This window comes from Thunnus albacares, chromosome 18 (assembly GCF_914725855.1).
Source record: "Thunnus albacares chromosome 18, fThuAlb1.1, whole genome shotgun sequence".
Taxonomy (NCBI): Eukaryota; Metazoa; Chordata; class Actinopteri; order Scombriformes; family Scombridae; genus Thunnus; species Thunnus albacares.
The window spans coordinates 10,483,300-10,497,138 of record NC_058123.1 but is presented as its reverse complement, the minus strand read 5'-3'; the positions used below and the strand labels follow the sequence as shown (position 1 = coordinate 10,497,138).

General features: G+C 39.3%; 2 protein-coding genes across 8 annotated transcripts in view; both read left to right on the top strand.

The window, feature by feature from the left end:
- Positions 1-4,693, top strand: part of col27a1a (collagen, type XXVII, alpha 1a) — a 77,226-nt gene extending 72,533 nt beyond the window's left edge. Inside the window, exons 51-61 of the mRNA XM_044334086.1 lie at positions 251-313; positions 391-444; positions 537-572; positions 709-726; positions 835-870; positions 977-1,003; positions 1,143-1,193; positions 1,300-1,468; positions 1,556-1,665; positions 1,792-2,007; positions 2,131-4,693. Of these exons, the coding sequence (XP_044190021.1) occupies positions 251-313; positions 391-444; positions 537-572; positions 709-726; positions 835-870; positions 977-1,003; positions 1,143-1,193; positions 1,300-1,468; positions 1,556-1,665; positions 1,792-2,007; positions 2,131-2,277 (927 nt within the window). The 3' untranslated portion in view covers positions 2,278-4,693. The remainder of the gene's footprint in view (positions 1-250; positions 314-390; positions 445-536; positions 573-708; positions 727-834; positions 871-976; positions 1,004-1,142; positions 1,194-1,299; positions 1,469-1,555; positions 1,666-1,791; positions 2,008-2,130) is intronic.
- Positions 4,694-6,836: 2,143 nt separating this feature from the next.
- The window catches only part of cdk5rap2 (CDK5 regulatory subunit associated protein 2), a 34,992-nt gene continuing 27,989 nt past the window's right edge, over positions 6,837-13,839 (top strand). For 5 of the 7 annotated variants that reach the window (XM_044333760.1, XM_044333763.1, XM_044333759.1 and 2 more), the window contains exons 1-5: positions 6,837-7,035; positions 10,124-10,179; positions 11,700-11,761; positions 13,176-13,286; positions 13,705-13,781. In XM_044333760.1, coding sequence (XP_044189695.1) covers positions 6,983-7,035; positions 10,124-10,179; positions 11,700-11,761; positions 13,176-13,286; positions 13,705-13,781 — 359 coding nt within the window. In that variant the 5' untranslated portion in view covers positions 6,837-6,982. Of the gene's footprint in view, positions 7,036-7,907; positions 7,920-9,495; positions 9,886-10,123; positions 10,180-11,699; positions 11,762-13,175; positions 13,287-13,704; positions 13,782-13,839 lie in introns of those variants that run through there. The other 2 variants (XM_044333761.1, XM_044333762.1) reach the window with 2 other exon arrangements.

Sequence of the window (13,839 nt, the reverse complement as noted above, 5' to 3'; positions counted from 1 at the left end):
CTATTGTACTCTACTGAAATCACTACACAGATCCCAAAGCCAAAATTTGTTAGAACAGCTGGAAATATTTTCTTCAATATGGAAGCAGTTAGTGGTCTCAGATGTTCCATGATGATACGTAGATATAGTTAGAGATAGGAGTTTGTATGTGTGGAGACACTTTGAGACATCAAGTATTACGGTTTTAAACAGGTGTACAGAGTGTGTGATGAGCGTATTATATTGAAATATTTGTCACTGCTGTTTTCAGGGGCCTCCAGGAGACTTTGGGCCAAAAGGCATACAGGGACCAAAGGGGCCACAGGGCGCAATGGTAAGGCTAGTGATCTATAGTACACTGTTAAAATCCTCCTTGTCATTCTTTTTGTTCTAACTGGTTCTCTCCATCAGGGCAGAGGAGGAGTCGTTGGCCCTGAGGGATTTATCGGTCCGAATGGAAACGCAGTACGTACTATGTCTATACACACTGAGATAAGCTTCAAGATTTGTGTCTGCTGTTATTCTGCAGCCAACTGACTGTGTACATCTCTTCACAGGGTCCCAGAGGAGAGAAGGGCAATCGCGGAGAGACTGTAAGTCTTCCTGATGTCTCTCACCATGTCTATGCATTACAGTGTTTTACACTTTGTTTACATTGTTTACTGTGTGATAATCAGATTAAATTAAATATCCAAGCTGAAAATATGTCTTCTCTCTTTCTCTGAACAGGGATTCCAAGGACCAAGGGTGTGTTTGCATAGCATTATCTTTTTTGTGTGTTGTTACAAGTACTTTTTGTATTTTTCTGTGGACACTTGATTGACATCCAGCATGTATGTTTTTCTTCTTTATTAGGGATCTCCTGGACCCCGTGGACCCCCTGGACTTCCAGTAAGTTTTCCACCTTTTATAGGTTTAACCACATGTCAAACAAACATAATGTCATTATTCGAGTTGAGTTAATCATTGTCTAAATAACTCTTTTTCCTTTTCTTAGGGTCGCCCGGGTATCCCTCCATCATTTGTAAGAAATATTATGTTTGCTGATTTCATGACATCCAATAAGGCTTTAAGTAGTTCATATATAGAGTAATGTGTTATACAGAAAGATACGATGGCACCAATATAAGAAGAGAACATAAGGTTTTGTTATTTCACTGCAGAAAGAAGATGGTGTTTTGTTTATGGATTCACACACTCCACTCAGGACTGAGGTAAGTGCATGACTTCAACATGTCTTTGTATCGTTATATTTTTTAATCAAACTGTACAGTCTCATCTTCTTTTTGTCTTCTACTCTCTTCTGTCCTCCATTGGCAGAATAAGCCAGTGATGGACCTGCCGATGCTGGACCAGGGCGCAGAGATCTTTAAGACCCTCCACTACCTCAGTAACCTGATCCAGAGCCTGAAGAACCCACTGGGCACTCGGGAGAACCCCGCCCGCATCTGCAGGGACCTGCACAGCTGTGAACAGAAGTTAAGCGATGGTGAGTGTGTGTGTGTGTTGTATTAGAGACAAAGAGGAAGAGTAATGTTATGTTTAGATTAGACTAATGATCCCAAACGTATTTCAGGCACTTATTGGATTGACCCCAACCTGGGCTGCTCGTCAGATACCATAGAAGTCTCCTGCAACTTTACAGGAGGTGGACAGACTTGCCTGAAACCAATAACTGTATCCAAGGTATTTAAGACGCCATAAAATCCAAATGACGTCAGCAAAGTCTGCAAGATTATAACATTGTAAATATTACACGTATGACCACATAACAATGGTGTTAACCGGTGCCTGTTCTGCTTATTTGAGCAGCCAGCAATCACTGTTGGTCGTGTCCAGATGAACTTCTTGCACCTGCTGAGCTCAGAGGCAGTCCAGCACATCATCATCCACTGCCTGAACGTCTCGGTTTGGAGGTCAGCTGAGAATCAGCCGGTTGCCCAAGGGTCTGTGAGATTCAAGGCCTGGAACGGGGAGGTGTTTGAGGGAGGAGAGCTCGAGCCAGAAGTCTTGGAGGACTCCTGTTGGGTAGGACTAAGATGTTGTTCATCTGGCTTTGTGTCTTGCAGTTGACATCATTCTTGACTTTCATTCATGTTGTGTAATTGTGTCTTTTTGGACTAAAAAATGTCTTGTGTGTCTGGGTTTCAGATAAATGATGGCCGCTGGCACCAGACCCATTTTGTGTTCCACTCCCTGGACCCCACCTTTCTCCCTGTGGTTGATATCTACAACCTCCCAAAGACTACTCCCGGCTCACATTACCTCCTAGAAGTAGGCCCTGTATGCTTCCTGTGAGGGCTGCAGAGCAAGTCTTTTGAGCATAGCAAGAAGGATCATCACCCCTAGATGACACCTTCATGCGGGCGTGGAGATCGGAGCAGTCTCCTCCAATCTGCGGCCAAACACTGTCCAAGCGAGAACAAGCCTCCCCCCGAACAGCCCTGCTTCACTCTGCCAAACTCCCATTGGACTGCAGACACAGAGGGAGGAAACACGAGGAGCTGGGGGACAAAAGCAGGGGACGAGGAAGAGCTGAGAAGGAGCAGGGGAGTTCTTGCACTAATATGGCAATAGCTTCTTCAAACTCGTCAAGAAGGATCTCCACATGTACGCCCACTTGGAGGAAAAAAAAAAGGCTCTATGCCATACAATCTCTCTGGAACATTGCTAAGTGAAGGGAGACCAAGGCCAAGTTAATCAGCGGACATTACAGTAACTTATTTTTGTATACAGTCTGTATACTGTGTGTACTTTTTTTTTTTTGGAAATACCAGGAATTCAATTCTGTCAGAAGAGAAGAATTAAAGTAATTGGGATCAGTTAAATGTACATATATATGTATGCTTATTATTAACTTTTATACATGTATATCTTATGTAAAGAAATAATCTTCAAGTGCAATAGAAAATGAGAAGATAATTTGATATTTTAAACTTATATGGAAGGATTTTTCAGGGGTGCCATTTTATTTGCCTTTGGTGCTCATTTCCTTGTGAATTTTTCTGGAGGCAGGCTCATTTGCTTAAATTGAGCATAATTCACATCTTTATTTTACTGTGGCTCCAAACGGGGGACGGTGGCTTTCAGTTTCCTCCCTAATTAGGGGAAAACCAGCGGCACCCAGTCAACTCACAAATGAATGCACACAATCTGTTCACATGGACACACATGGAGTCAGCGCATTAAATACTCGATACTTATTACTCGTACGTTATTGAACGGATTGATCGGATGCCACTCATGATTAGGGAGAATATCTGCGGTTGTGGAGTTTAGAGATCAGAGCAAAAAAAAAAAAAAAAAAAAAAAAGGCCTGGGTGTATGGAGCTCTAGTTCTCCATAGTATTTTGTTAATTTCTCTGCAACTGTGGAGTGTGAAATCAGATTTATCATTTCCTTGCTTATGATAAAAAAAATAGGAGGGTAAATGTTATTATTTACTCATTACTACATGGGACCAGGAGTCTCTTCTACCCCACTTATAGTAGACAGACTACAGGTGTGGCAATCCTTAGAGGAGAACTGAGCCACAGGAGAGAGAGAGAGGGGAGAGAGTGGGTCCAGGAGTCAAAAATAAACCTCCATCTTCTATCCAATCCTCTCTTTAATGCATGGTGCTACAAAAGGCAAATATATAAGGTGCTAATCATAGTGCTGTAATTACACCACTCTGCAAAAAAATATTCTGATGTTTATAGTGCATGCTTGCTTTAGATAAATAAAAAAAAAGTCCAAATAATATATTGCCATAGCTTCCATAATGCACTATAATGGTATAATCCCATCCAAGACTATTTTACATAGTTCCCTAATAGTCATCCATCTGTTGTTTATTCAAAACTTTTTTGTTCAATGCTGCAATTTACAGAGGTGCTTATTCTGAGGGAAACTATTTTAGAGATAACTATAAAAACTAAAAACATTTCTCCTTTTGTATCAAATATAAATCACAGGGTTTGAAGTATTTGTTAAGGATAAAGTTTTCTTTTTCTTTGTACAAAGCCCCACACAGCTGTATGTAATATTTTTTAGAAACACAACTAGTGGAGATAGTTTTAATTAAATAAAGGTTTCCTTGTTGTAGCTGGACACAAGTGTGTATAATTGTGCAAACCGTGCTGTATACAGTGGATCCCCTCCTGCTAATTTAATGTTATTTAATGTTTTAATTTTAAACGTGGTTGTCGACTGAGCAAATTTCTGTTGGTTGAAACAATACTACTCTTTCTGACATCTTTATATATCAGTTTGCCCAACTGGTCTTGGAGTTTATAGATTTTTTTATGTGTAAATTTGGGGCTCCAGAGAACAAATTTATTGCAATGTTAATTATCGTTTATTTTTATAATTTTTTGTTATTTTGCTTTATGTTGTTTTTTCCTCTATGATAATCAACCATGTACTGTACCAGGACTCTGTGCTATACTATAACTTGTGTTTTAAAAAGATATGCAAATATGTGAAAATTGTTTCTTCTTTTTGTAAATCTGTTGTAGACATTAAAACGAGCTAAGAATACCTCACATTTTACACATGACTTGGAGCAAAGATTTTCTATTATCTTTATAATTAAAGCCTGTTCGGGAATATCAGCCAAATACAGTAAGTCATCAAACTCTGAACAAGACCATATCTGGTGCCTACATCCTCTATCTGTCTACTCTTTATTCATTGTTCAGTGTCCATTTGTTCAATAAATACTTTCAATTTGTGTGTTGATTGTTACTTTTCAACTGTTTGGACGGGTAGAATACACATTTTTGATATGATCAATACATACCCCTAATGGTTCACTTAGACACATCATCAGTGATGTAAGTTTGTGGGGAAAAGAACATTTAAAATATAGTAGCAAAAAAGGCCATGTAAAATTAAATTGTAAAGAATTTTTGTCACTTACACAAGTATTTGAAGACAGATTAAGAAAGATGAACAGCTCTGAATCTTAACTTGATATTAATGAGTCTAACAGGTTCGTAAAAGTACGATTAACAGTTGTACTTTTGACATAATTTCCCATTCTTGCACTCTCAAAAGCTTCATGGTTTAGGGTTTGATTTGACTTTAAAAAGTGCAAACGGCATGTTACTGCACATAGCTGATATTTTTTATCAGATACAAAGTCCCCATGGGGGTTGAGGATGTGTTCAGGCAGTTATAGGAGAAAGGAGCCACTCCCTTTTCTCCTAATTGCCTGAACACACCGGTTTCTCCTGACTGTGGGCTGAGACACCAGTGTGTGTGTGTGTGTGGAACACAAACAAAAAGGACAGGAGTCTGCAACATGGTATAAATTAAGTTAAATAAAAATCTACATGGTGCATCAGTCTCTGCAGCATCTAGAGAAGAATGTAACATGGTTAACCTTTGCAACATCAAATTATACGACCGGCCTGGTGAACCATCACACTACCATTATAAATTTTTAAGAGAGTTATCAATTTCCACTACAGTAGCTAGCAATGAAACTGTCTTTGATTTCCCCTAGCCCAGCTGAAATGAACAGTTACACCACTTGATGTCGCTATTGTTGTCTGGATTCATTTTATGTGCAGCTGAACCAACTGTTTACGTGGAAGTCACAGATGTTTCAGGCCTTTCCTGAACTTAGCTAAATTGGTGATAAAACACCCAGACTGTAGTCATTACTGTGGACTGAATTTCTACCAAATGTTATAATTAACCCATTCGCTTGAGAAGACGTTAATTATGCTGCAACACACCCACCATTGCACTCACCACACGCATAGAAATTAGGTTGTAGCATTTACATCGTTGATGAGTATGTGAGAGAGAAACACTCACAAGGCAGCTTTGTTACAGTTTCAGTTTGTGTCATTCAGGGAAATGATGCAAGGGCCAGAATCAAGCCCTATTTGTTTACTTATTTAATATATTTGGCATGATTCTCTCATGCATGCCACATTTTTGCAACAAGACTGCATACTTCCAGTTTTCAATCAATCAATCAATCAATCAATCAATCAATCAATCAACATTTATTTGTATAGCACTTTTCATACAGCTTAGTGCAGTTCAAAGTATTATTATTATCATTATTATTATTGTTGTTGTTGTTGTTGTTGTAAATAATATTTTTTACAACACGAATACAATAAAATAAGTGAATAAAATAAATGTATTCAAAGTAAATTTTTGTTTGTGTTGTATGTTATCTGTCTGACCGTGAGGGTATTTATGTCATGAAGTTAATTCTTGGTCCCACTAAATAAAAACACGTCGCCTTTTCTTAAAAATGTATTGACACGGTAACATAACCATATGGCTGGATATCAAAGGAGCATATTACTCACCCAATGTCCATATTTTTGAGCCTTTATGAACCTCCCCAATGTGTTTGTTTTGGCCAATCGTTTTGTCCCAGTTCAATGCTGCCTTTAAAACTGTTCGAAAATTCCTAATGATTATAAACTAAACAATTACAATGCATGTAAGCATTGCTGTAAAAAGAATAAAACGATTAGTCGTAAAAAATATCATAGCTTAATCTTTGTTGTCATGTCTTTACATGATAGTTTTTCTTTTGTTTATATGTTTGTTTTTTTCATCCACTGTCTCTCATCCAATGCGGTGTTTCACGTCATAATTCAAATATTTCCTACATATCCCTGAAGGCAGCATCAGTTTCCAACGTGCACAATGGTGACGTGCCTTGTTTCTTTCCGCACCCGCATTCTGTGAAGACCCGCCCTACTCTGCCTCTGATTGGTTAATACTCGTTGCTTCTTTGGTTAGATTGGATAGATTTAGACACGAGGAGCGAGACGGTTAGGGTCAGACCCAATCAGAGATAGAGTATGGGCGGGTCTTCACCGAATGCGGGTTGGGAAAAAAACAACGCTGGTGACGTTTACCATATCATGATGGCGGTAGCCTGGACTATTTTGAAATCCGTCCCGCTTTTCGAAGTTTACGCCGCGTCTTGTCGATAAAATGTTATATTACCCTGGAGAGAACACAACATAAGGCAACCGCTGTTATGGATTCAGTCGTGGGGGACGACATGACGCTCCCCGTTGACATCAACGGAAGGTAAAAAAAAAAAAAAAATACCAACGATTGCTAGCGAGCTAACGCTAGCATGTAATCTGAAAGCAGTTACTAGTTACCGCTGTGTGGGCCCTGACTATCAACTGGAGCAACACAGCAGCAGTTAATTAAGTTCGGTGTACTACCAAGTTATTAGCTTCATATAGCTGTTGCATATAGTTTATATAACGTTAAGTCTCATTATAAATTACCATTTTGTTTGTTTTTCTGATGGTAATAACGTCAGGTCATTCGACATTTGATCAGGAACACCTAACATCATAGCTATGTACAGTGTCAATGTCTTCTATTTCTTCGGGAAAAACTGCAGTAACGTTAGTCAGCTAGTAATAAGCTAAGTTAGTATATATATTCACAGTAACCGTACAGTTTACGTTGCTGTTGTGCTTGCAGTAGCCTGAATACATTGTCAATCAGAAAATACAAGTGCTTTTATCTAAATTTTCAACGTTTCTAGAACAAAAATAATATTGTTGTAGTACAAGTTCAATTTAACTCCCAAAACAGAGACCAAAAGTAAAACCATAATGACCCGACATATACTGCTGCACAAAAAGTGTAACTTAGCATTGGTGCGGAAATCCTGTCATGCATAGAGAGATCAGTAGCTATTACCGTTATAAATCATATACAGCTCATTGGATGTTGCTATGATATTACTGCGATTGGTAGGTCGGCTTGTTGACCTGTCATTCAGAGAGTGAAGGAAAGCGGAAATTATCAGAGCCAGCATTTTCAACGGGGTTCAGACTGCGGGAGCGACGTCTGCCTTGCAATGTTTTGTCCAAAATGTGGAGTTAACATGTTATATATATTTGTTTTCTTCCTGTGTACCCTCCATGTCGTGAGAGAAGAGTGTAATTGTGGTAGGTGAAACGTGCATTTTTAGCTCTGCTCTACATTGCTGTTGCTACATAGTATTTGCTGAGTACAGCTTGTCTATAGCTCTTTGTGCTCCACTGAAAAGCTAGTTACAGCATCTCTGTGTTTAAGTTTGTAGTGTCCTTGGTTAGTCCCCTTCTACTGTATATACACAAATGACCTAGCCCAGCTGCGTGCTTTGTAAAAGCAGTCATCCAGGTGGTAAGCGTGCCTCAGTAATCCAAGATGTTAGCTGATATGTGTGGTGTGAATTACTTATTCTCTAATTCTGAAACCTGATTCAGTGTACTAATTCAGTTTCATAAATTTGGCTTTGCATCCCGTAAGCTGCTCCAGTTATTTTTGTTCCTCATTAATTTAGTGATATTATCGTGAGCTGCTTCTATATTTGTTACTAGCAGCTAGTACAAAGTGAGCAAAAAAAGAGGAAGTCACTGTTTACAGGCGCTTACATTGTTTCCACTGAGGGCTGGAGAGGTTACTACGACTGCAGAATAGACAAAACTGTGTCATTAACACTGAAATGAACAATATGAACAACACTTTGTTGTTTGTTTTGGCGATTTATTTTGGATGGTGCCGAAAGGAAGCTGTTTGTCATGTTTATGTTTAGTGCTTTTACCATTATCGTTGTTCGTGTTGTTAAGTGCTTCCTCTCCATTTACACAGGAAGGGGTTGCTTGGCATGTGAAATCTCAGTGATGCAATAATTGCCAACACATTTTTTACTGACCTTCATCGTTTTGAGGAGGATTACTGTGCTCAGGCTGCATGTATTCTTCAAGTTCTATTCTTTTATCATTTCTGTTTGTATCACAGGTAGTGTTGGACTTTGACATAAAAACGTCACATTATATCCACTTCCATTCACTGTATGAAAGCCCAAGTAGTGTGAATAGATTCGTTAGGCACTGCATCTTATTTTCTTCAATGTAATGCACTGTGTTATGGTGTCATGTTGATTAATTTTGTAGTGTTATTTTGCTGGGTGTCAAAGCAAAACAATGATGGGGAAGAGCAGTGTCATTATGGTTTATTGTTACAGCATGACACTGTGGAATCTATAAATAACATGTATTTCTAGAAGAGATATTCAGAGTTCCCCGAGTCACGGAAAATCTGGAAAAGGAATGGAACTGGACAAAATAGAGCAAACACCAAATTGCAATGTTGTTGCTTTATAGAGTGATAAAACTAAAGCACAATCTGTCAAATTCTATACACAAAGACCATATAACATTTGTTGACATGAAATAGTAACCAATAATGCTGGAACCTTAGGTCTTTGCCGTTATACCAGAGAAGCAGCAGAGTTGCTGTGCTTTCAGTGCCAGGGGAGTTATGGGAGGAAGTTATTCAAAGCTGGACATTTATATTATTAGACACAAGGGTCAAGGTTGTAGGATATGAGCTTGGAACCAAATTCTTTTTGTTTATCTGCTTTTAAGAAGGAAATTACTCGCATAGATGTCAGGAGGAACATGAAGGAATGCTTAATGAACAGCATCATTAAATGTGCAGTGATATTAATTAGTATATGCACTTGTGTTGTGGCAGTGCAACCCCGGTTGCTTTAATGTCATTGTGATCCAGATGTGTGCTGGCTGATGTTTGGTGCATTGTACTGTGTCTGTGAGTGACGCCACTGTCCCATCACTGTGTGATGCTTAGCTGATCGGAGCTACAGTAGTCTACTTGTCCACCAATGAAAGCCTTCTCCGTGCTTCCATTGGGTTGTCTGTTTTTCTCTCCTCCTGTCTGTCTGAACTTGAGAGCTAGGCTGCCACTGGCACATGGTCTCTCTCCCTCTCTCTCTCTCTCTCTCGCTCTCTCTCTCTCTCACATACACACACTGAGAAGAGGCTCTGCCAGAGTGGATGTAAATGAAGCAGAGAGTCATTCTTAAGCTATTTATGGAGCGTCCTTAGGGCTCAGTTGGAACTGGCCAGCGTGAGTAATACATAAACACCACTCATTTGTGTTTTTTGAAAAAAACCATAGTATTCAGAGTATGTGTGTATGATGGGCTTTGCAAAGCTGGGATAAAGAGCAGAGCTTGCTTTGGTTCCTTTGATTCTGAAAAATGTAAATTGTCTTTGTTGAATGTGGCGGAAATGTAACAGTGATTGCTTTTCCAAATATTATTGGTGACTAGGCTGCATCTCTAACAAAATAATTTTGTCCCCAGCTGCAGACTGCCAGACTCCATAGATGCTGGAGAGTATTCCACAGACAGCATGACAGGTACAGTAAGGCTTTCTTTTGTCCTCTCTCCAGGTTGTGTTCCCCGTGTGTATTAATTAATGCTGCCGTTGAGTCGTGGCTGTGACCTCCTACAGTTGCGTCTCCAAAGCTTTAGGGAGGGATCAGCTCGGTGATGTTAATTAGCTAATCCCATTTCTAATTCACCGTTGAGCTCTTGTTTTGTGCCAACAATATACACAGGACTAGACAAACGCAGGAACGCCAGAGAACAACTGATTTATAGATATAGGTCAGCATCTGTGACTTCCTGTCAAGTCAATTGTGTGGACAGATACACAATACACAGAGGCACCTAGGCAACACGCTGGCAACGTCAGCGCGATGATAGGATGATCTAAATAAAAAGTATGATTATTATCATTAACAAATCTTTTAATATAAAAAATTAACAAAACATATTTAAGCTGAAACTCTATAGTTATATCTATAGTTCTTCCCCCATATATTTACTTCAGAATACCCTGATGAAGCCAGGGATGAAACTTCAAAAGATGATCATGATTGACAAGTCTTAGAAAATAGGCCCACATTGAAAATGACCAGAATGATCCTTTAATCATAGAAGTTGGATTTTTTCTAGGACAGCAACTAATTATTTCTTTCATTATTGATTAATCTGCTGATTATTTTTCACACTTTCTCAGAGGCCACGGTTATGTCTTTGGTTTGCTGTTTTTGTCTAAGAGCCTTAATTGTTAATTCAGTTTATTCATTTATTGTCATATATGACAAGGAAAGACAACAGATTATCACTGGAAGCTGGATCCATCTAATATTTGATGTTTTTGCTTGGAAAAATGACTGAAATGATTAATTGATTATCAGTGGTTGCCCATTTATTTTCTCTTGAAAGATTAATGGACTAATTGCAGCTTTATTCATTTCCATCCATGGCAGCAGGCATTATTTTGTCTCCTGTTGCTGTCTCGCTGACTTTTGCTCGCTCGTACCTTCTTCTCAGTAGTGGCCTCAGTAGCAGATACTAGATCCAGGAATTAAGGGAGTAATGAATCAAGGGTAATGAATACCATTTGTAGAGATGTAGATTTATGTTTAGATTGGAGACATTAGTGTACACTGATGGCATTAAGGACACATGTGACACCTCTCTGATTTAGAAACAAAATGTACATCAACAAGCAAATGATACTGCAAGCATGAGGGGGTGACAAGGCTCTTCCTGTCAAGCTGTCGAACTATGTATCAGGAGTTAGTGTTGTGAAATGTCTTGTTGACGCATGTTACATGATCAGCTGTGGGCTGCCTTCAACTGGTCTAAACAGGGCAGCTCTCCAGAAACTGTCTCACCTCTGATTCTCCTGCGGGGAAAATCACGACTGCTTTCTCTTTCTCTTTATCTGTAAAATAAACCGAGGGCAGTGCCTGAAAGCTGAAAGAATGAATTGTTCTCGTAAGCAGGGAAGATTCTTTATACTAAATACTATTATAGTTGCAATTCAAATGAGTAAACATGTATTACTTTCTTGTTGTTTTTACAGCTCCGTCCTTCCCTGGAAAAATGTCCCCTATCAAAGCCCTCACCATGAAGGACTATGAGAATGTGAGTGATCGCTATCAAGTGGTATGATGTTTCCTAAACCGAGGTTGCTGTGTTGGGATACAAAGTTTGTTGGCTCTTCTAAAGCCAGTTTTATGTATAATATAAAGATTAACTAAGGATAATGACACATTACTGTGATTTGGTTATTAATGCTGTTAATCAGAGATACATTGAAACACCAAGCTTGTCCGTATGAGGTTTTGCAGTCAACTTTACCCCACCACAATAGGGTATTATGATTGATTAAACCTGATCCTCATTCTGAATAAAACCAAGCCACACTGACCATTTATGGAAATTTAGTGATGAAGCGTGTGTGTGTGCGTGTGTGTGTGTGTGTGTGTAGGAGGAGGAGGATGAGGTGGGCTGAAGCCTATATTTCAGCATTTGAGTGGAATGCATGCTCAGATTTTTGGCTTGTGCTGCCTGGCTGGCTACATGATTAGAGGTTTACGGAGGGGTCCAGACTCCTGCCTCCTCCCTTTGACCGTCTACCCAACCCCCCATTACCAGATGTATGCTGTTCTGAGCCCGGAGCACAATGATGCACAGTCTACTTCACACACACATACGCGCTCAAACACACGTACAAGCATGAAGGACTCCCTTCATTTTAACAATAACCATACACACGGTCTTTTCTTCCATGTAAACATGTGGTCCTGCTTTTCTTTACAGATAAAGTGCATTACTGCTTTGACCCAAATTGTTTGTTCTAGCCTTGTTTTCTTATCATTCAACATACGTAAAGGAAATGCATAGATTTGAGGCTGGACAATGATAAAAATATTTCTTATTAATTAAAAATTACCATATTTCTTGTAATAGTGGCCAGGGCCTTTATTGGAATCAGGCTTATATTAGAGAAAGGCCTTTATTTCTAATTCCCCTTGTTTGATAAGTATGTTTGCTCATATTTAGTACGAAGCCTCCTTGTTTTCTGATCTGCTTGCGTTTGCTCTGTTAATTTTTTGTTACTGCATTACTGGTAATTGCGGTAATCTGCAACAGAGACTTCCATTGGCTGGGCCAGCTAACTTCCAGTTGTCCCTCTGCTAACTTGAACTTGAATTTAAGTTAAAGTTCAACTTTCCAAATGTTATCGGACTGAATGGATCAAATTCTGATAGTGAAACAAGCCATTTTGCTGGGGTTGTGTGAGTTTTTTTACATTAGTAACATAATGAGAGTTCAACAGGCTGCTCCTGCAGCGGTGGCAGCAGGTTTGGGGGGGGGGGGGGAGGGAGAAACTGCTGCAACACAGAACTGCATCTGGAGACGTTTGTGACACGATTTCGGTCTTGGTTTCAGAACTGTTACATCCCTGGTTTTTTATACAACTTTTTGTGTTTTTTGTTGTTCAACAGCCAAGTGTCTCCCTGCATAAAAGTGTTTTTGTTACATTCATCTGCAGCAAATCACAGCTCTGAAGAAAGAGAACTTTAACCTGAAGCTGCGCATTTACTTCATGGAGGAGCGCATGCAGCAGAAGTGTGATGACTCCACTGAGGACATATTTAAAACGGTATTATATTATCTTTTGTATGCATTTATGTTCGCCCTCAATGCTTAATGTTGCATGTGACTCAGTGATTCCTACTGGGATTAAATGAGATCACAACTTCAGCCTGGATAACAGCTGGGTTTTGTTCAACCACAATCCCACTTTTATGATCTTAGAGCAGCCTCCTTGCCTTTTCATCGTTGCTTTTTTGAGAGAGTTGTAAGCACATTGGAATCTCATTGTTCATTCGGACATTAATTGTGTGTCTTCATCTTCTTTTTTCCATTGAATTTAAGCAGTGAAGTGTCATGTAAAAATGTTATCTTTATGTTCATTCCAAGATAAACCTCTTGTGTGTTTGTAGTTTGTGCCAATGATTTTGTGATGGCTACAGATGTGTAACTTGTGCTATAATCGACTTAATGTTGTCTGTTCATAGAACATTGAGCTGAAAGTGGAGTGTGAGTCCATGAAGAGGGACCTTGCAGAGAAACAGGAGCTACTCGTGTCCGCATCGTAAGCATCGTTCCCTTCACAGTCTTACCTTATTGAAGCGTACTGTCAGCAAACATCA